Source organism: Somniosus microcephalus, chromosome 3, assembly GCF_052327205.1.
Source record: "Somniosus microcephalus isolate GS21.2 chromosome 3, FLI_Smic_1.0, whole genome shotgun sequence".
In the NCBI taxonomy this organism is placed as follows: domain Eukaryota; kingdom Metazoa; phylum Chordata; class Chondrichthyes; order Squaliformes; family Somniosidae; genus Somniosus; species Somniosus microcephalus.
Genome location: NC_140989.1, coordinates 339,704,799 through 339,726,923, shown reverse-complemented (window position 1 = coordinate 339,726,923; position 22,125 = coordinate 339,704,799). Strand labels below are relative to the sequence as shown.

The window sequence follows — 22,125 nt, the reverse complement described above, 5'->3', positions numbered from 1 at the left end:
CACGTTGTGGTTTCTGATGCATGTTCAACTTGTGCACAACAACCTGACCTGCAACTTGCATAGCATTAGCCCTGTCTGAACCCTGTATTTCTTTTACATCTTGGTTCGCTGTATCTATGGCTTGAGCAAGTTCCAATGCTTTTTCATAAGTAAGCCCAGTCTCGGATAATAATCTACGCTGCATTCAGTCGTCCATTATTCCGCAAACTAGCCTATCTCGCAGCATTTCCTTCAGGTTGTTCCCATAATTGCAATCTTGTGCTAATTTACGCAACACCGCTACATAGTCCATTACACTCTCTTCCTCTTTTCTGTTCCTTGAATTAAACTTGAACCGCTGTACAATTTCACTAGGCTTAGGGTTGAAATGTCCTTTTAGCAAGGCCACTAATTCAACAAACGATTTGTCTCCAGGCTTTTCAGGACTGAGCAGATTCTTCATCAAACTGTAGGTTTGGCTTCCCACTGAACTAAGCAGAATGGCTTTCCTTTTTCCGGCATCATTTATTTCATTTGCTTCGAAAATATAACCCAACACTTCACAGTATTCCTCCCAGGTTTGTGTTTGAATATCAAAAGCGGAAACCGTTCCTACCATGGCAGCCATGCTCTCTTCCAACTGGTAGCTAACTTTAGCTCGTGATTTTGTTGTTTAAACGTCCCGGCAGACTTTTCTTCTTTATTCAGGGTCCTTTTTTTTACCTCGTCGCCAAATGTGATAAATCCATGTAGTGGAACAAGAACTCGAAGAGGCAATATCTTAGAACTAGTACGAGTATTTTATTAACAGAGTAGCAAACATGCGGCCTGCAGCCTTTTACATTCCACCTTGGCTGACCTTAACAGGAAGCAAAACCCCTGACCTTAGCAGCAGCATTGGCTACAGCACCACCTGGTGGATAACCTTAATCATAATATCCCAGATTACTATAATCCCTTTAGCCTTAAGAAATATATCCAACTCCTTCTTGAATATATTTAATGAATTGGCCTCTACTGCCTTCTGTGGTAGAGAATTCCACAGGTTCACCACTCTCTGGGTGAAGAAATTCCTCCTCATTTCTGTCCTAAATGGCTTACCCCTTATCCTTAGACTGTGACCCCTGGTTCTGGAATCCCCGACCATCGGGAACATCCTTCCTGCATCTAGTCTGTCCAGTCCTGTCAGAATTTTATAAGTTTCAATGAGATCGCCTCTCATTCTTCTAACTCCTGCGAGTATAAGCCCAATCAACCCAATCTCTCCTCATACGTCATTCCTGCCATCCCAGGTATCAGCCTGGTGAATCTTCACTGAACTCCTTCCTGGATCCGACTTGCTGTATCTTAAATAATAAAACCAGCTACCACCTTCCAAGTAGTAGGTTTCTGGCGAGGGAGAAAGGAATAGAAGGCTATGCTAATAGGTTTAGATGAAGAGGGGTTGGAGGAGGCTCATGTGGAACATAAACACCGAGATAAACCTTTTGGGCCAAATGGCCTGTTTCTGTGCTGTACATTCTATATAATTCTATGCAACCCCCACTGAGCTCAGAGGCAGGGCGATTATTTCAACATACTGGGTGTGAATGCATAGTGGAATCGATCTGATAAAGATAACAGGTTCAGTGGCTGACCCATGCTATCCAAAACAACTGGTCCTCTGTTGGTCACTGGGCTCCAGCCTTTCTCTCCGTACAAAAAAGGTGCGGGCACTTTGTGAATTTACCATCAAAATCCTGTATCTGATTTCTTATCAAAAACGTAGCTTAAATTAAAAATCCTTCCTGGGTCAAATAGTCAGGAATCTCAAAAATGTGGCGCCCACACCTTCTAATAAAGGTCCTTAGCAAAGGCCTGAGCTTCATCCCCTTACGCCCCCACCTCAATGAATTTCGAGCTCGGCACGATGCTGAGCTCTTTTTCCGCCGCCTTCGTCTCCGTGCCCACTTCTTTGGCCAGGAGCCTTCCCCCCACATGGCTGACCCTTTCTCCTGCTTTAAGAATTCTCGTTCTACCTGGACATCTCCCTCTGACCTCTTAACCTCTCTAGATCTTTTCATTGCAAACTGCTGCCGTGACATCGACCATCTCCATTTTTCTGCTCCCCTCACTCACTCCAACCTACCTCCCTCTGAACTTGCAGCACTCCATTCTCCCAGATCCAACCCCAACATTGTCATTAAACCTGCTGACAAGGGTGGTGCTGTTGTTGTTTGGCGAACCGACCTCTACCTAGCGGAAGCTGAACGCCAACTCTACGACACCTCCTCCTACCTCCGCCTGGACCATGACCCCACTACCAAACATCAAGCCACCGTTTCCAAGACTGTCACTGACCTCATCTCCTCTGGAGATCTTCCCCCCACGGCCGCCAACCTCATAGTTCCCCAACCCCGCACAGCCTGCTTCTACCTCCTTCCCAAGATCCACAAACAGGGCTGCCCTGGTAGACCCATCGTTTCAGCCTGTTTTTGCCCCACAAAACTTATCTCTTCCTATCTCAACTCTATTTTTTCTCCCCTTGTCCAGTCTCTTCTCACCTACATCCGCGACTCTTCCGATGCCCTCCGCCACTTTAACAGTTTCCAGTTTCCTGGCCCCAGCCGTCTCCTTTTCACCGTGGACGTACAATCCCTCTACACCTCCATCCCCCACCAGGATGGCCTGTGAGCGTTCCGCTTCTTCCTTGAAAAGAGGGCCAACCAGTCCCCATCCACCACCACCCTCCTCCGCCTGGCTGAACTTGTTCTCACATTGAACAACTTCTCCTTTGACTCCACTCACCTCCTCCAAATCAAAGATGTTGCTATGGGAACCTGCATGGGTCCTAGCTATGCCTGCCTTTTTGTGGGATATGTGGAACACTCTTTGTTCCAGTCCTACTCGGGTCCCCTCCCTCACCTCTTTTTCTGGTACATTGATGACTGTATCGGTGCCCTTTCCTGCTCTCGCCCTGAACTAGATAATTTCATCCACTTTGCTTCCAATTTCCACCCTTCCCTCACCTTCACATGGTCCATCTCCGACTCTTCCCTTCCCTTCCTCGACTTCTCCATCTCCATCTCTGGGGATAGGTTATTGACAAACATTCACTACAAGCCCACTGACTCCCACAGCTACCTGGACTACACTTCCTCCCACCCTGCTTCCTGTAAGGACTCTATTCCATTCTCCCAGTTTCTCCGTCTCCGCCGCATCTGCTCTGATGATGCCATATTTCATACCAGTGCTTTCGACATGTCTTCCTTTTTCCTCAACCAAGGATTCCCCTCTACTATGGTTGACACGGCCGTTGACCCTGTCCGTTCTATCTCCCGCACTTCTGCCCTCACCCCTGCCCCTCCCTCCCGGAACCACGATAGAGTTCCCCTTGTCCTCACCTTTCACCCCACCAGCCTCCACATTCAACGGATCATCCTCCGCCATTTCCGCCATCTCCAGCGTGATCCCACCACCAAACACATCTTCCCCTCACCTCCCCTTTCAGCATTCCGAAGGGACCGCTCCCTCCGAGACACCCTGGTCCACTCCTCTATCACCCCCAACACCCCTTCCCCTTCGCCCGACACCTTCCCGTGCAAGCGCAGGAGATGCAACACATGCCCTTATACCTTCCCCCTTCCCACTGTCCAGGGCCCCAAACACCCCTTCCAGGTGAAACAGCGATTTATTTGTACTTCTTGCAATCTAGTATACTGTATTCGCTGCTCACGATGCGGTCTCCTCTACATTGGGGAGACCAAACGCAGATTGGGTGACCACTTTGCGGAGCACCTCCGTTCAGTCCGTAAGGGGACCCCGAGCTTCCGGTCGCCTGTCACTTTAATTCTCTGCTCCACTCCCACTTGGACCTCACCGTCCTTAGCCTCTTGTATTGTTCCACGGAAGCTCAGCGTAAGCTGGAGGAACAGCACCTCATCTTTCGATTAGGCACTTTACAGTCTTCTGGACTCAACATAGAGTTCAACAATTTCAGATCATAACCTCGGCCCCTATCATATATATATTTTTTATCCACACCGTTTGTTTGTGTCTTTTCTTCTCTCCCACAGGGCAGCTGTCTTTCATTCTGCCAGTGCAATTCACACTCCATCTAGAGCCATCCTTTGTTTCTTAACCTGTCCCATTACCATCTCCTTTTGCCTTGAATATCTCTTAATGTCTCTTAACTTCTCCTGCCTTCCATCCTATCACAGACCTTCCCTTTTGTTCTTTCATCCCCTCCCCCCTTTCCCAGCCTCTACATTTGCTTAAAAATCTGTTCCATTTCCTGCTTTTTTCCAGTTCTGACGAAAGGTCATCGACCTGAAACGTTAACTCTGTTTCTCTCTTCACAGATGCTGCCTGACCTGCTGAGTGTCTCCAGCATTTTCTGTTTTTATTTCAGATTTCCAGCATCTGCAGTATTTTCTTTTTGTAATAAAGATCTACCACTCCTGTTGGCAGCCAGCAGCCTGGAAGAGAAAGGGAGAAATGATCCGTCTTCAAGATGGTTGCTATTCTGAGGTCCTTTAGCGGTATTAGGCCAGCTCCACAGCCTGGAAGTGCCTCACATAACACTCCACAGCGCAGCAGGAGACCACGTACAACAAGCTGACCTCTAAATAAAAATCATCACAACAGCGGGGGACAGATTTGGGAGCTTATGCACAAAAGGCATCGTTCTCTCTCCTAAAAATAAAAATATCAAGTGGCCTGTCGAAGGAGAGGGGAATGCATAGCTGTATGAATGAAACCAGCAATAATTTAGCTAGTGTATCTGCACAATCTCCTGGTCACCCTACACCCCACCTCAGGAATGTACCTGGGGACAGGCCCCTCCCATTAAAGAAGAGGAAATAACCTATTTGGCTGGCCTTAAAAAAAATCCACAAAGACATTTCTGTTAGCAACTTTGTGTCCTTCTGCCAGGTAGTCCTGAATCCAGATGCACCAAGGGCTATAGAATTACACTGAAGCTGGAATAAAGAAGTAGCCTCCCAAAGCCAAACAGGCAAAGAACAAGGATTTAAGTATCTGAGATTTCTGGGAATGAACACTTCCTAATTTATAAGCTGTATCTTGCTCCATTACTAACCTGCTTACATTGAACATAAGAAGGCTGCAGGACACCACATAAGTGTAAAACTGGCATTCAATCACAACAACAACAACAACTTGCTTTTAAATAGTCCCTTTCAAGTGGGACACTAATGCTGAAACACCGACTGTTGATATAAAACACAGATGACTTATGTGTGATGAGAGAAGCATGAATCTATGGGAGGAAAGGGATAACCAAAGTAGCAAGGAGTTGGCCATTTGGAGTGGGTAAACGGGGACTGAGAGAACGTAGACACACATGGGTTACCCAAGTAGAAATTAGATCGCAGAGACAACATGGAGTGGCCATCAGAAATGTAGAATGAAATAAGGACCACATACACTCCATAATTGTGACTGTCAATTAATTATTTACATCTTAATTCCAATTAACTCTAATTAAATATAATCAGCCTCTTGGGGCCTTGCTATATAACATTTAAAGTGGTTCTTGTACCTGATTGGGACCATGTGCCACTCAGAGCCCTTATTCCCATTATTGCAAATTTCGGGTCTGTGCTAAATGTTCTCCTGGGTTCAGTGCCACTCTCCTAGAACTGGATTCCACATCCCCTACCATCTGGAGTTTACCTTTACTCCCCAATATTTAGTCATACGATAGCATAAACAAGTACTATAAGAATAACGGCCCATATTATATGAACTGGATGCTGTACTCTCACACTTGTAATTATGTGCACTTCTCCAATCTTCTGAGAAGTGGAACTGATGAAAATTCTGGTGGCATGAAACAAATGGAAAAAAAATCAATAAACGTATTTATTTTACAGGTTATACGCACCCAGAGTGTAATGAATCTTGAATTTGAACTTATTCCGTAATGCTTCCCATAACATTTAAAATAACAAAGCAAGTCGCACTATCCCTGTTAGCGGGTTCACAACTTTTTCACTGAATTCGACTCGCTGTATCTTAAACATGGGGGAACCTGTCACCTCTCTGTCTCTCTGACCAGCGCTAACTCACAGCGCTGGCGAAGCTCATGTGATGTCAGTCAGCAATGGAACACAGACACACTGGCGCCGGCCAGTTCTTAAAGGGGAGGGTCGATCTTGCTCTCCATCCACACCCTGCTCATTGCAGCCTTGATTCTTGGCCTGGAGAGACCTGTACATCAAATCTGCTGGAAAGAACAATGGAGGTCCAGGGAAAGAGCTCAGAGTGCAGCCCCCACAGTCTCTTCGAAATCGATGCAAGGAAGGACAAATCAAAATGAGCCTGCAAAGTAGTAGGGTCAGTTTGGGTGGAACTAAGAAACAGCAAGGGACAGAAAACATTGGTGGGAGTTGTTTATAGGCCCTCAAACAGTAATTGTAATGTAGGGCAGAATATAAATCAGGAAATTAGAGGCGCATGTAACAAGGGTAATACAGTAATCATGGGGGACTTTAATCTACATATAGACTGGGCAAACCAAATTTGCAGTAATAGTGTGGCAGACGAGTTCATGGAATGTATCCAAGATAGTTTTCTGGATCAGTATGTTGAGGAACCAACTAGGGAACAGGCTATTTTAGATCTAGTATTGTGCAACGAGAAAGGGTTAATTAATAACCTTGTGATGAAAGGGCCTTTAGGGAAGAGTGACCATAATATGACAGAATTTTATATTTAGTTTGATAGTGATTTAGTTAAGTTCAAAACTTAGTTTTGGGAACTAAGGGAATTAAGGGATATGGGAATAGTGCAGGAAGATGGATTTGAGGTAGATCAGCCATGATCTTGTTGAATGGCAGAGCAGGCTTGAAGGGCCAAATGGCCTACTCCTGCTCCTATTTCTTATGTTCTTATGTCCTCCTGACCACATCCCTGCTTGTGTCCTCCTGTGCAATGTGGAATATTGATCTCCTGGGGAGGTCTCTTCCGCCCATGGGAAGGGAAGTGGACCTCCCTGCGTGCTGTGACTCATGGGAGAGCCTGGGTGCAGCCCTGTGCCTCTGTGCAGTGCTTGTCAGTGTTTGCTGCACCTCAATGTTGTAGAACACTGACAGCACAAATGTAAAAATTAATTTGCGCATGGCCCCTTTAAGGAAATCGGCTGATGACACGTCATCAAATGACGCCACCAGACCCGCTTCCTCTAATTGGTCAGGAAACGCGCTGGGCGGGCTTCACAAGCCCCATCAAGGGAAATTCATTTAGGACAGCGGGCTGGAGCCAGCAGCAGGGTCGGGACCTGCCACTGACGTCGCCCGCCACGGACCCGCCAAGGTCAGCAAAATCTCGGCCCATGTGTTTCTTCATTACTTGGACAAGAAGTTGGCAGTTTGACCTCTGACTCCCTCCCAGTCTGAGGGTCAGCCAGTGATGCTAATAATCAAACCAGCTACCACCATCGCAGGAGTAGGTTTCTGGCAGAGGGAGAAAGGAATAGACGGCTATGCTGATTGGGTTAGACGAAGAGGGCTGGGAGCAGGCTTGTGTGGCGCATAAACACTGATATGGCCTGTTTCTGTGCTGTACATGCCATGGTAATTCTATGTAACATAGTAAAACGTCCCAAGGCGCTTCACAGGAGCGTTATCAAACAAAATTTGACTCTGAGCCACAAAAGGAGATATTAGGACAGGTGACCAAAAGCTTGGTTAAAGAGGTAGGTTTGAAGGAGTGTCTTAAAGGAGGAGAGAGAGGTAGAGAGGCAAGGGCATATTAAGAGTCCATCATTGAGTATTGTTGCTGTACTCAGTTAGTCTGGGAGTAGGATTGTAGTCTCGCCTTGTTAACTGTGGGGTTGCTGTCTGCTTAGTCACCGATTGCTTTATGTAAATAAAACTGCCCGTATGTATTACTTCAAACTCCAACCATCATTTAATTATCAATCTAACATGGCCTCCTTCAATTACTAATCTAATACGGTCCCATTTAATTACTAACCTAACTTGGTACTGCTCTGGAACGCAGTATGGCTGTGAGGTTGCTATGTTACATAAAGAAACCAATAAATGTTACACACTAGCTTCAGTTGCAGTAAGTACATTTTATTCCGTCATGCAGGTTTCATCACACACTCATATTTGCAGTTGATCCTGATCAACAACTTTTCAGTTGTCCACAGGTTATAGTTTTCTACCTGTTATGATGTTCGTGACTGCAGTTGTTGGTGTATTTTTGTTTCTGTTGGTTTCCTGATGCTGATGTGGTTAGTTTCAGTAAGTTTAGAAAGACATTCAATAGTAAGGTTTTAGATTTACTTTTTTAGTATCTTTACAGTTGAAAAACTCTAGGATGGCTTTAGTCCGTTCCCATAGACAGTACATCTCTTTTTGTAGCTGTTTTAGGGTGCAGGGGAGATTTATTAGAACGTTACCAGGGATGCGGGAATTCAGTTATGTGGAGAGACTAGAGAAGCTTGGATTGTTCTCCTTAGAGCAGAGAAGGTAGAGTGGAGATTTGATAGAGGTGTTCAAAATCATGAAGGGTTTTGATAGAGTAAATAAGGAGAAACTGTTTCACTGGCAGAAGGATCGGTAACCAGATGATACATATTTAAGATATTTGGCAAAAGAACCAGAGGGGATATGAGGAGAAATTTTGTAACGCTGTGAGTTGTTATGCTCTGGAATGCACTTCCTGAAAGGGTGGTGGAAGCAGATTCAATAGTAACTTTCAAAAGGGAATGGGATAAATACTTGAATGGGAAAAATTAGCAGGGCTACGGGGAAAGAGCAGGGGAGTGGGACTAATTGGATAGCTCTTTCAAAGAGCTGGCACTGATACGATGGGCCCAATGGCCTCCTTCTGTGCTGTATCATTCTATGATTCAATTGCCAACAGCAATTTGGTGACTTTAGGGGTAAATGAATGGATAAGTTATTGATGTTCCATGTTCAGGTCAGGAAATCTCCAACAATATCACTGACATATCAGCAATATTACATCGCCCAATCATCACATCACGTGGCCTAGTATTCAGTTTAACACAACTGTGATACCCAAAGGACTCCATTATTTACAATACAAGAGACCATGTTACCTGTGGAGAGCTGGTACTAGCTGACAATCCAGTTCCATAGAACAGCCTTTTGTTGCAATATTTCCACCATTTCCAGCTGCACAATTACTACAGAAAGGGTCTGTTTGCTGCACAAAGATCACATTCACAGGCCAGTGATCAGAAGTAAAGTATAATGCGTAAACGCAAATGAAGCTAATGGTAGTAGGGAAACAAAGAAAGAGTGTGTGAGATCTGTTCGAGGGCCTGGCCAATATCATTTGCGTTTTATTCGATTTAGGAAGAAACTTTAGACTGTTATGTGGTACATTGTGCACTATGTAGCTTTGTTAATGTTAAACAGTTATATTCTTTTTCTCCTTAAGGAAATCTGGAGCACTCCACCTGAGATTAAATAACAATTTTACATAAATAGTTATTGATGAAATCCAACATATTCATATTTAAAATGACAGTCTATTTGATTTTATATTCCTGTAGTTCGGCGATTTAAAAAAATATTTTGTAACTTTCGACATGCTTCTTGAAGTTCCACCTTAAGTTGAAATGACAGGCTATTCCAGGTAAAAGGTTGGAGTGAGTTATGAAAAGTGAAACTGGACAACAAACTCACAAAGGAAGCTTCAGCTAGGCAAAGTAGTCCAATGGATCACCAGAACAAGAAGCTCTGTTTCCAAAGAGCTGTCTGAAAGGCCGGGCTGAACGTAAAGCAGAGCCTGACAGAGGTCTAAAAATAACAGAAGCCAAACCTTCTTGGGAGCAGAGGTGGGCGGAGTCAGAACCTGATCACAGGAGATTTACCTGAACCAAGAAAACAGCAGGAACAGGCACCGTCCACAAGATTCCGGAAAAAGCACCCAAACTCCAGGATGAAAATTGATGATGGATTTATTCTACCTTCCTAGATGGTGATACCTTACCCGTCGGAAGCAGCTGTTCAGCACAATAAAGGCTAGACTGATTAGTTACCTGTTTCGAGACAGGAGTAATTGATCTGATAGAGACCTGGAAATTAAACACCTTCACCTGTAAGAGGCTGGAAAAGATCAAGGGGATATAATAGAAAGTACATCCAATCCAGACTGGACATGATTGGAGCAGGACAAGGATATCAACCAGAAGAACAAAACTTGGAGATTTTGCACTGTCTGTTGGTTCTGTTGGTCAGCCATAAATGCCCTTTGGATCTGCAGTGAGTACATTAAAATCTGTCTGTGCTGAATCTGTGCAAATTACACACCTGTGCTGGAGAGTTCTCTCACTTCACATCAGGTTTGTACCTAAAGCAGCTGTTTAATAGTGAAATCTATATTAGATGTTAACCCTGTCCTAAGAAATACACCCCATGTGAAATTTCAATGCCACCTCAAGCAAGTTATTAGTGAGCGACAAAATATTAGAGAGAGAGAGAGAGAGAGATTTAACCCCTAGGGGCAGCACTGAACTGTAGTTGGCACTAAGAAGAGCAGCTTCAATCAATAGTCTGTGAGTTTTATTTTATCCCCAGTGTTTCTTCTGGGAAACCTCCAGGCTCAGTAAATCACAGAACGTGCAGACTTCCTGAACTGCAGTCTGAGAGATGGGAAACGAGCAACGTCATTATTGAAAGAAGCAAGACAGAGATGAAGAAATAAGGAAGTGTGCTCCAAGACACTGGCTGATCTTACAGGATAGTCACAGACGTGTGAACCATTGGAATCATCATGTTTTATGTGACTCTACAGTGAACTCCTGCAGCTTTTCCACATGCAGATTTTCTGAGGAGCATCCTTGGCTTCCAAAACAAAGAAAATATTTGGGCATGTGTCCAGGACTGCTTTATTCTGCCATATTGAAGAACTCCTGGAGAAGCTGAATGAAAAAGATTATACTGAAAGCATAAAATGTTATGACTGGGATTTACAATATCTATAGCAAATTGAAGTGAAGAGCTTACTTTAGCGTGAAGTGAACCTACTAATTCCTGAAATTTCTGCTCTCCCAGATCCCACTTGACATACCTGTAGTTTGAAAAGTCTGCTGATCTGTTGCTTACACGTCTTAGCTTTGTGAATCTGGACAACATTGAAAATTTCTGTCATAGAATGAACCATTTTCCAGGACGCTTTGAGATTTATTGTTTGCTTATTTAATATCTTACATTTTGGAGGCTTGGCTCAATATTCCTTTTGGATATTTGTGGAAAATTTCTCCAGATGCCTGAGCTTTCCGAGATCACGTCTGGCCGTTTCCCAGCAAATCGTTCCAGGATCCAGCAGAGTATCCTGGAGGATCAGGTGGAATTGTGGTGGTTCCAAGATCTTAAAAGATCCATCCTATGTTACTCTGTGCTGTGATCCTGATCCTAGGAAGTGGATTGGGGGGAATTGTTTTATTATCTACAGCTACCAGTAAATCGAGCGAATGGAGGCTGGGAGTTGGGACTGTCCTGTGTCTTTTAGCTTTAGTTATCCTCTTAAAACAACTGCTGAGCTCTGCTATCCAGGATATGAACTGCATGAGGAACCGGGCCCAGATTGACAAGTTAAGGAGTGGCGGGTTAATTGATTATCTGATTATTTTAGTCGCTGGATTCATAATACTAACCTGTGGTTATGTACTGATAATCCTGGCAAATTCTGCCCCCCATCTCTCAGGTAGATCCTGGAGCGATATGTTAATCGCCGGTGTTGCTATTACATTAGCTGGCTCCATTATTCTCCTCTCACTCGTGGTCTGTAGTTTAATCTTCAAGCTCTGTCCCCATATAGCAGCCAGCTCCCCAAGCAGGCGGGTCCCAAGTGTTTATATCATATCAGCTGGCAATACAGAGGGGAGGCAAAGGGAAATCTCCTCCAGTACAGCCAACCTGATATAAAACGAGCACTGACTAACTCCACCAGGAGCCACAAATTGCTCTGAAGTTGAGATGACTGCACAGACTGGGCTTGTTTGTCTCATTTTCCACATTTTAATGGTGAAAACAGAAGAAATAAACAGGTTAACTGCATGAAATAGTCCCTAATAATAACCAATTAATGCAGGTTGATATCAATTGTGATCATTTAAGTCTAATTAGTAACTTTGAGTTTTGTAAATCTTAACTGTTAGCAATGACTGTTAGGTGGACAAATGAAATTAGAAGTTTCTGCATAAAATGTGGGCAGAAATGTGAAGGTTTTGATACCTGCCGATGCAAATATTAACCCATTGAAGTATGAATAGCTGATTGCAAATTACTGTTACCTCACTACTGTAGCTGTCACAAGTGGCACTCACACATTTCAAAAAGCACTTTTGTTCCGGGACTTTACAGGGCCAAGCCAAACACAAGCGCACTTTCCTATGACTAAGTCAGTAACATCAACCACTGTTTAGCTGCTTATAATAAATGCAATTGTTAAATATTTAAGAGTGGAATCAGTCTGCCTCTTCTTCCAGTAACTTGTGCACCTCTGTTATCTAATCTGCCTGAGCTGGTATAACCACACTCAATTAATGATTCTGTAACTGTTACACCGGTCACTGGTTTGATGAAGGAGGGCGTTTTTGTTTACTTATTATTTGCTTTACTGGTAAGTGGGTTCCTGGGGTGTTACATTACTCAGTATTTTTGTTAATATGATGCGGAGGTGTTACTGGTTTTTTGTTGGGGTGCAATACTGCTCTACTTTTTTAGTTAATGCTTTGCTGAGGGTGTTGTTCATTTTCATCAATGTGTTGGTGGAGTGTTATATTGTTCACTGTTTTCGTTAGTGTTGCTCAGTATGTTTGCTGATGTGACGCTGCGGGTGTTATACCACTGATTATTTTGTTACTATGTGGCTGTGAGTTTTATAATGCTCACTCTTTTCTTAACATTCTGGGAATGTTAAATCACTCACTGTTTTTGTCAATGCTGCTGGAGGCCTTGTATTATCACATAAAAATATTTATTTTCAAAATTTACTCCACCAAGATTTATCATAAAGGGAGCACAAAATTCAATTAAGGACCTGATTCTCTTCACCTAGAAGAACAGTGGGGTGAAATTGGATCTCGTTGCGCCCGTTGGATCCATTGATCAAGTTGTTAATTGATCTTTGGCATAACGTATTGAACCATGGAAGTTTACAACACCGAAGTAAGCCATTTGACTCTTGGGGGGGGGGGGGCGGGATTTTAACCTAAAGAAATGGGTGGGTTTGGGTCAGGTGGGAAGTTAAAGTGTTAAAAATCTGAATCCCGACCAGAACCCCCCTGCAACCCGCCCACTTCCAGTTTAAAGAGAGGTGGGAAGGGGGGCGGGCAGCCAACCTGCTCCCAAGAGGCGGGTCGTCCATTTAAATATTCTAATGAGGCTGGAAGCCTCTGCTTTAACCACCATTTTAAATTTAACTGTAGCTGGTCGGGTCTTGCAGGCCTCGTGAAACCCACCAGCTAAAGTAAGGCGAGGACTGCTGGATCCAGGAGGTAAGTGCCTTTACACTAACCTCCTGGATCCAGCGTCCCTATCTAACCCACCCCTCACCCCCGCGATCGGAGACCACTCCCCCCACCCCAACGAGGCCTCCGTCATCGTATCAAATACTTTGCAAGTCATTTTGTGGAATGATTGAATCAAACACACGCAAGCCAGAAAATGGAAACATTTTATTTGCTTCTATACATAGAATCTGTAAGATTTATATTTATAAGAATAAGTAAAGAACAGCGGATTTTTACACTCACAAATTTTACACTCTTTTTATATTCCACACCAGACAGATAGTGAAGATGAAGTTATACCTACCTATCAGCAAAGATTGAACAGGCTGGGGCTCTTTTCTCTAGAAAAAAGACTGAGGGGTGACCTGATAGAGGTCTTTAAGATTGTGAAAGGGTTTGATAGGGTAGACACAGAGAAGATGTTTCCACTTGTGGAGGAGACCAAAACTAGGGGCCGTCAATATAAGACAGTCACCAATAAATCCAATAGGGAATTCAGGAGAAACTTCTTTACCCAGAAAGTGGTTAGAATGTGGAACTCGCTACCACAAGGATTAGTTGAGGCGAAGAGCATAGATACATTCACGGGGAAGCAAGATAAACACATGAGGGAGAAAGGAATAGAAGGTTATGCTGAAAGGGTTAGATGAAGCGGGGTGGAAGCAATGTTGCCGCTAAGGTACGTGGCTGCGCGTGCGGCCATGCAGTAATCTCAAAGGTCCCGTGCAGGCAGCTCACCGGCTTTTCCATTGTACATACCACGCATGTGCAGAAATTTAAAGGGACCGCGCATTAAAAGAAACAGGCCACGCAGAACAAAGCACACCTTAGCGGGAACATTGGGTGGGAGGAGGCTCGTCTGGAGCATAAACACAGACATGGACCAGTTGGGCCGAATGGCCTGTTTCTGTGCTGTGTAATTCTATAGAATTATATGTACGAACCACACATCCTCTACCGCAGTTACACTGCAGCAAATGACCCGAGATAGGTATCTTGACAGCTCCAGGGTATGGTAATGCACATTGACCTGAGTCTGACTGGCACACGGGTGTAGCAATAACTGAGCTCTGCCCAGGCATGTCCACAGCTCCACTCTCCAGGGGGGCCCTCGGGGTTTTTTTTAATGTTAAAAGAGCACAGCAAGAACCTCCGCTTCCTCCCAAGGTTGAAAAGATTCCATTCAAAGATTTAAAAGTTCCCACTGGCTGCCAGTGCAGAGCGTTGGTGAGACTACACCTGGAGTACTGCGTACAGTTTTGGTCTCCTTATTTAAGGAAGGATATACTTGCATTGGAGGCAGTTCAGAGAAGGTTCACGAGGTTGATTCCGGAGATGAAGGGATTGTCTTATGAAGAACGGTTGAGCAGGTTGGGCCTATACTCATTGGAGTTTAGAAGAATGAGAGGTGATCTTATTGAAACATATAAGATTCTGAAGGGGCTCGACAGGGTAGCTGCAGAGAGAATGTTTCCCCTCGTGGGGGAATCTAGAACTAGGGGGCATAATTTCAGAATAAGGAGTCACTGGCAAGGCTTGGAAGCTAAGCAGAGCCAGGCCTGGTTAGTACCTGGAGGGGTGACCATCAGGGAAGACCAGGTGCAGAAGGTCACGGAAGGAGCCCCGGGAGGGGCGGCTGGTGAGAAGGTCCCGGGAGGGGCGGCTGGCGAGCAGGCCCGGGCGTTGGGCTGAAGATTGTCGGACAGGAGGAATGGTGGAAATGGAATGGCGGCGCACACAGACGCAGCGGCTTTGCTTCTCCCAGGACGGTGCTATTTACGTTTAATGTTAATGTTATTTGCACTGGACTCATGGGAGCTTGCAAGATCACATTTAGTTGTTCATGTACTTGTGCATTGTACAATGACAATAAAGTTGAATTATTAAAATGGAAATGAGGAGGATTTTCTTCTCTCAGAGGGTCGTGAATCTGTGGAATTCTCTTCCCCAGAGAGCTGTGGAGGCGGAGTCATTGAATATATTTAAGGTGGAGATAGACAGATTTTTGAAAGGTAAGGGAGTCGAGGGTTATGGGGAGCGGGCAGGGAAGTGGAGTTGAGGCCAAGATCAGATCAGCCATGATCTTATTGAATGGCGGAGCAGGCTCAAGAGGTCAAGTGACCCATTCCTGCTCCTACGTCTTATGTCCTATGTTCTGCGTTGAGGGAATATTTCCAGGGTGTGGCTACTGTGTTTAGTGAATACTGCAGCTCCTTTTTGAGAAGTGGGCAGTGTTCACTAATAACACATCTTTCTGCCCAGCTGTGGGTATTTTCCTCAGGGGAGCGACAAACCCTTGTCTATGGAAAGATCTCGGTATGTTCTCAGCCCTTTTACAGGTCGAGGGTATAGTCATTTTCAGCGATTTGTCTAATATATTCAGGGCCCTTTTCGGGAAAAGTGGCCGTAGAGTTTGGTAGAATATTGCACAGAGGGTCGCCAACTCTCGTTGGCCGCGTTCCTGAAGATTTCATCACAGGCCCTCCTGCCTCCAACCACCCCGGCCCAGTCAAACAGGCTTTTATCCCCATCGCCAATATCTTTTATAACTAATAAACAAAGGGGGAAAAATTCAGTTGTTTGCGCCTCCCGTTAGCGCCTTAAGAGGGCGCCAATTGGGGCGCAAAGCAACTAGCGCCCGGGTGCGGCGATGTTTGTGCCGCTCGCGAAATTAACTAGACATTTTGCGGTGGCGCTAAACACTACCGCCATGGTCTCCTGCGCCGGCAGATTATGACGTCAGTCGAGTGTGCAATGCCCCGGTAGCGCCCCGGACTGGATATTGAGTGGCGCCCCCTGCCTTACCACCTGCCGCTAGCAACAGCAGGTTGAGGGGAGCGCTATGCTGTCAGAAAGGGACTGGGGGAGCGCTATTTAAAGGCGACCGCTTCCTGCCTTTTTTTGTCGGTGACATTTTTGCACCACGCATTCTGAGAGCGAGAGAGAGAGAGACTTCTGGAGAGATTCAACGCTGTGTGAAGGAGTTTTGAGTACTGAGCAGCACTTTGCAGGTTCATTTTGATTTGCCCTTCCTTGCTTCGCCAGCGCTCTGAGGTAGCGCCTCGCTCCTTGGCCTTTGCGCCTTAAGACAGGTGTGAAGCACCTGATTTAGCGCTCCAATCACCTCCAGGGGTGATAAAAGCCAAGTTTGCTGTCGGAGGCGACAATTAGCGCCAGGCGCTAAACTTTGCGCACCGCCAATAATGGCGCCCCAAACGGGGCGATACTGAATTTTTCCGCCAAAATGTTTTCAAAGTTTTTTTTTCCAAAACATTTTTTTTGTAACGGCCCGATGAATTTTCTCCCAGGCTGTTCGCAGCAGGAGATTCATCTTTAATTCCTGGAGACTCCAGCTCAATCCTGGAGGGTTGGCAAGCCTGAATTTGCACACCGCCTTTCAGGTCTACACAGCCGTACTCAGACAAATAGCCTCAAGCGACTGGATTTAGGCGGAGACTCTTTTGCCAAACGATTTTCCCAACTCAGATTTCTCACCAAAAAACCTCCATTTACACAGGACCAAACAAATCTGCGAAAAGGGAAGTTAAATAACCTGCTTGCATGCACAATATCCGGGACTCCCAAACTCATGAATCAAGCCCCCTCGGAATCTTTTCCCCAATAGAAATAAATTAAATTCTGCAAATCTTTCTTTACATCCTAAAGCCCCCCAAGTCCCTGAATCATTAAAGTAAGTCTTCTGTGAAGCCCCTCTAGTGCCTCAGTATCCTTTTGAAGATGGTGTCATCGAAACTGCACGCTGTGTTCTAACTATCTGATTAACCATGGGTTATACAGCACTACAGCAACTTGTTCTGACTTATACTTGACTGTTTCTGAGATCCATTAGCTTTGTTGGTAAAAGCGCCACATTGACTGGATGCTTTCAGCGAATGGCTAGCAGTCACAGCCAAATCCTTTCCCGCCTTAGTTAATAGACACAAAGAGGTTCATTATGATACAGTCAGCGAGCTGCCCCACTGCTCAATGTGTGCCAGAGGGCAGCTCACCAGAATGAAAACCCAGCAGCTCCACGAGTGAGTTGAGCCTGAAGTTGGTGCCTGAAGAGGGGGCCTACCTAGCGGCCGGCAGTGTGCCGCAATGTTTTTGCGGGGGATGGAGGAATATTTCTGCTCCTCCTGGCCCCACAAAGACTCCCCCCCCCACCCACAAAAAAATGTTCCACATTTTTTTTGGAGCGTCCTCAAGCGGACACTTTAAGGACCACTGGCTAGGCCGCTCGCCGCCTGGTAGAAAATTGCAAATGGGGCCCTACAACTGGCAGATGACGCGATTTGCATATGCAAGCAGCCTCCCGCTGGGTGTCCATTCACAGGGCCGGTTCGAAATCACATCAGATAAACCTTGGCGTCCAAAGGGCAGCCGTTGTTTCCCCACCATGTCCAACTGCCGGTCGCCTCGGAAACGGGGAGTGGGGGGCAGTGGAAGGGGGGCAGCAATTGAAAATCACTCCAAAGTACAACTGTAGCGCGATTGAGACTGACACCCTTCCAGAGTGTTGTGACAGCTTCCTGTAGGCCTGAGCGCTCCTGCCCCACAATTGTTTCCCCTTTTTTGCCACAAATCACCTTCATAGCTTGTTCTTGGATTTTTCGCATAATGAATCAAACATGCAGAAAGGATTCTTAACTAGAATTAGAATCGCGCTCTGTTAATAGCCTAGCTATTACTGTACCCATCTATTACTGCGCTCTCTCGTTCCCACACTGACGTGCCTCTAATGAACTGGATTTCTCCAGGGTTTCCGCTGATCTTCCATTGATGTTCGGCAGAACCCACTCCGCACCTCCTCCCCCCCTAAGGAAATTCAACCTCATGGTTTCTTCCGTGTCTCTGCATGTATTACTTCTTGATTGGCCAGGTTGTTGCAGGCTCCATAGCAAGATGCTGGGGTTTGGTATTACTCATGGCACCAGCGTCAATGTGCGGGGAGGTTCCGAATATATAGGGCCAGATCTTGCTGTAGAAATAATAGTGAGGCTAACAGCGATCACCGTTATTAAAGAGTAATTCGGACAGCAACTTTTGGTGACCGCACGTGTGCAGTTAAACATGGAAATCAGGAAGTTGCTGTCCGAGTTGCCCTGCTCCTCTAGAAGCTTCTAGAGAGACTCGGCATTGAAACACATGGAACAGCATGAAATTGCTGTACTTACGTGATAGATACCCACTAAACTCACCGGAAAAAGTTAGGGCTTGTCCATTCCAGTGTAAGTACATTTTTAACGGCGTGATAAGCAATGTTCCCATTAAGCTGCTTGGCCACGTGGCTGCACAACGGTCTAGAGGTCCCGTGCAGGCTGCTCAGCGGCTTCGAAATGGAAAAATCGCACATGCGCGGAATTTTGAATGGGCCACGCAGCCCCTTAAAGGGGCTGCACCCAAAAAAATTAGCGGGAACATTGGTGATAAGTCTTAATTACTGACAAACAACCTCTCTGGCACTGAAAATCAACTTTTACAAGTGTGGAGTCTCATTCCTTCAGATTTTAATTATTGTTGGAGGAAAAATAAATTAACTTTTTTAAAGTCTTTCTTTCTGTCCCTTATCCCTCTCTCTCTTTCAATCCCATCTTTCTTTCCCTCTCTTTATTTCGCTTTCTGCACCTGATTTGACATAGAATTCAATATTCTAACTGACACTTCCTGGTTCAGACTCTGCGCTGCTCATTAACGATTCTTCAATCTGATTGGTTCAGGAGACACACAGTAGCTTGTCCTGTTCACACAGGTCCCAGATCGCCTGTAGGGGGTGCTGCGCCGAACTGGCTTTCGAATTTACAGCAAGTTCCAGTGCAAAATCCCATAGAAAGTCTGTGGGCAAGTGCAAGTGTAATGAACAGTGGGCCCCATTCATTCACCACTGAGAGCAAAATCGACCCTAAATAGCTTTAATTTTTCCCCAGTACAAATATGCAAGCAGAAATAAAACAACAAAACACAAAAAACTTTACACCAGGGAGTGGTTAGGTAAGGACTAGAGGAATGAATAGATTAAATAACAAAATAATCAAGGATTACTGGCAGAGGAATTCAACTTCCACCCAAAATGGGTGTGAAGTGGGCAGGGCAAAAACCCAATGGCGTGAGCAAGCGGCACGGCCCAAATTTGGAATCATGCCTCATTTCATTACAATGGGCGAGTCGTCAGCATTACTCACACTGGTTATTGGCAGCTCGCCCACTGGGTCTGGTGGGAAATCAGGTGGCAGTGACACCATTTAAAGGCAGCTTGCACTTCTGAAGCTGTACTTTGCCTGTACTGCATGTTTCTGTACTTGAAAGTGAAGAATACAGTCAGAATGAGGACTGCAAGGGCCCCAAGGTCTTCAGTCAGCCCTGCGGCAGTTCTTATGGAGGAGCTCACCCGGAGGATGATGGGAGAAGGTTGCCAAGGCAAATAGCTCGGCAACAATGGGCTGAGGCGGCTGAGCAGGTGAGTGCAGGGAGCATAACGCCCAGGATCTGGCTGAAACATAGGGAAAAAATTCACTTGTCTGACCAGAGCTAATAAGATTCCTATTCACAGCTCTCTTACTCTCTGTTTAGCCCTAAACCACTTGTTACCTCACAAGCCTTCACTCCCCCGCTTCCCATCACTCGCCTCCAATCACAGCAGCACACTTCACTCAAGCTCCTTCAGCTGCTACTTGCACACTCTGCACCTGAAACTGTCCTCACAATTATTCCCCTCACTTCCCACACCTTTCACGCACTGTCCACACTATTCTACCCTCATACGCACATCTTCGTAACCTTTCAGCAAGCCATACACGAACGCACTCCATTTCTCCTTGCAGGGCAAGCTGGCGCGTAATAAGAGCATGGCCAGCGGCGGCCCATGGTTCCACTGTGGGATCGGGAGGAGCACTTCTGCACCTCCTTGATCCACACTCAGGTAAGTACATTTTAACAAACTTAACTTTACTGGTTGGTGGCCTGCAGCTGTCCCTTTAAGGACTGCTGATTAGGCCTCGTGAAGACCAGGTTTTCCTGAGCTCAGCCAGCCAGAACTCGATTATCGAGCCTTCGGTGAGCGCTCTGACAGCTTCAATGGAAGCTCAGACTGCTGCCATTCAGGCTCTGGGTTCCAACATCCTCCAGCTGGCTAAGCGTGAAGGAAAGCACAGATAAGGGGCTTCCAAGCCATCACGTTATTCCTGTAAGTACCGGGTGCCAAGCAGGCAATCCTGCTGGTTGTTGAGCGGGTCGGTAGCAAGTGACCTGATAATCTCCTCATTGGGCTCTTTAAACTTACTTTCTAATCTAAAACTCAGTGACAAGCGACCCTGGACGTCTGCATAAGTAATAAAAACAGCGCTAAATTGGTGGAATTGTTGGGAAATGGCATACAGGACGTCATAATGCCCATGCTGGCCTCGCTTAAGTGCATCAGCCCACAAGATGGTGGATGCTTCTTATACACATGTAAAGTTGGAGCACAAAATCGGACGGTCCAAATGTGGGCGGAGCTTCAATATAACGGATCTCCAGTCAGGCGATTAGAAGATCTACCCTTCCATTTCTTTCACCTTGTTTTTCATTTTGATGTTTATAATTTTCTTAAAATTATTTTTTAACAAATAGCTAGTCAATGTGAGGACACGGAGACAATTCGTGGAAGTGGAGATGTTAACACTTCTGCATCCCAACGTAAAGAGTTTGGGGCAATGAATCGCAGGGACAATCTGCGATTTGTTTGGAAGGAGGGGTGGGGGAGGCAATGATTGGATGCAGGAAAAGGAAGCATAACCCATATCCCCCTCATTGTCCCCAATGGTTATGCTTACATCAACGACATCAGGCTTCCCTCCGCATTAGCCCAGTGAAAATGTTCAAATAGTGTAGCTTTAATTGAGGTCTCCTGCGTTATTACCATCGGAAATTAAACGGCATGACAGAATATCCAGCAGGGAGCAGCAATTAACCTGCCCTGCACCATTCATCTGACTGTTTCCAGCCAACAGCAAAACCAGGAAGGAGCAATAATGAAATAATAACCTAACACACATCCAGAAGCAACAAAGAAATGGTACAGCAGTAACAGTCACATTTTCCTATCTGTGCTAGGAGCTGGGCTTTGACTTTTTTGCTCTGTAGCATCCAGAATCAGCGAGCTTGAAGCCTTGTGGCGTCGGAGTCAAGATTTTTTCTCCCCTTTTTACTTTATTTACAAATCATGTCCTTCAAACTTGGGAATTCCAGTGGACAGCAGTGCTCCTACTGATTGGTGCGCAGCTGATAATCTGGAATACAACACAGAGACACTAAACAATTGGAGAAAGGGAAATTGCAGGTCACAAAGTATATAATTCAACAGCAAACTCTAACTCTCACATATTAAACCTCTCCTCCCCCAAGTACCGACTCTTACATAGAGACCTGAATTTGCATCAAAATCTTCAGTTCAGATCTCATGCTGGTCCAGTGCTATTAAAGCTTTCCCCATTCACTCCGCCCTTTCAGCAATTGACTTTTCAGTTTACACGATGGGTGACAGCAGAAAGTGGAATTTGTTTCAGGACTGAGCGGATAAAATCTCTTTGTAATTTGATGACCTCTGTTTACTTAAAAGGTTGCTAGGATACCAGTACTGTAAGGATGCTGCCGGATTGTTTACA

At 45.4% G+C, this 22,125-nt stretch overlaps 2 protein-coding genes across 3 annotated transcripts in view; one reads left to right on the top strand and one right to left on the bottom strand.

The window, feature by feature from the left end:
* Positions 1–9,522: 9,522 nt before the first annotated feature.
* Positions 9,523–12,428, top strand: LOC147122278 (transmembrane protein 125-like). The gene is given in 2 exon segments (XM_085977729.1): positions 9,523–11,362; positions 11,365–12,428. Coding segments are annotated over 2 exon segments (660 nt in total). The 5' UTR covers positions 9,523–11,232; the 3' UTR covers positions 11,895–12,428.
* Positions 12,429–13,628: 1,200 nt separating this feature from the next.
* Positions 13,629–22,125, bottom strand: part of ap1m3 (adaptor related protein complex 1 subunit mu 3) — a 125,336-nt gene continuing 116,839 nt past the window's right edge. For both annotated transcript variants that reach the window (XM_085983242.1, XM_085983241.1), the window contains exon 12: positions 13,629–21,750. In XM_085983242.1, coding sequence (XP_085839368.1) covers positions 21,725–21,750 — 26 coding nt within the window. In that variant the 3' untranslated portion in view covers positions 13,629–21,724. The remainder of the gene's footprint in view (positions 21,751–22,125) is intronic.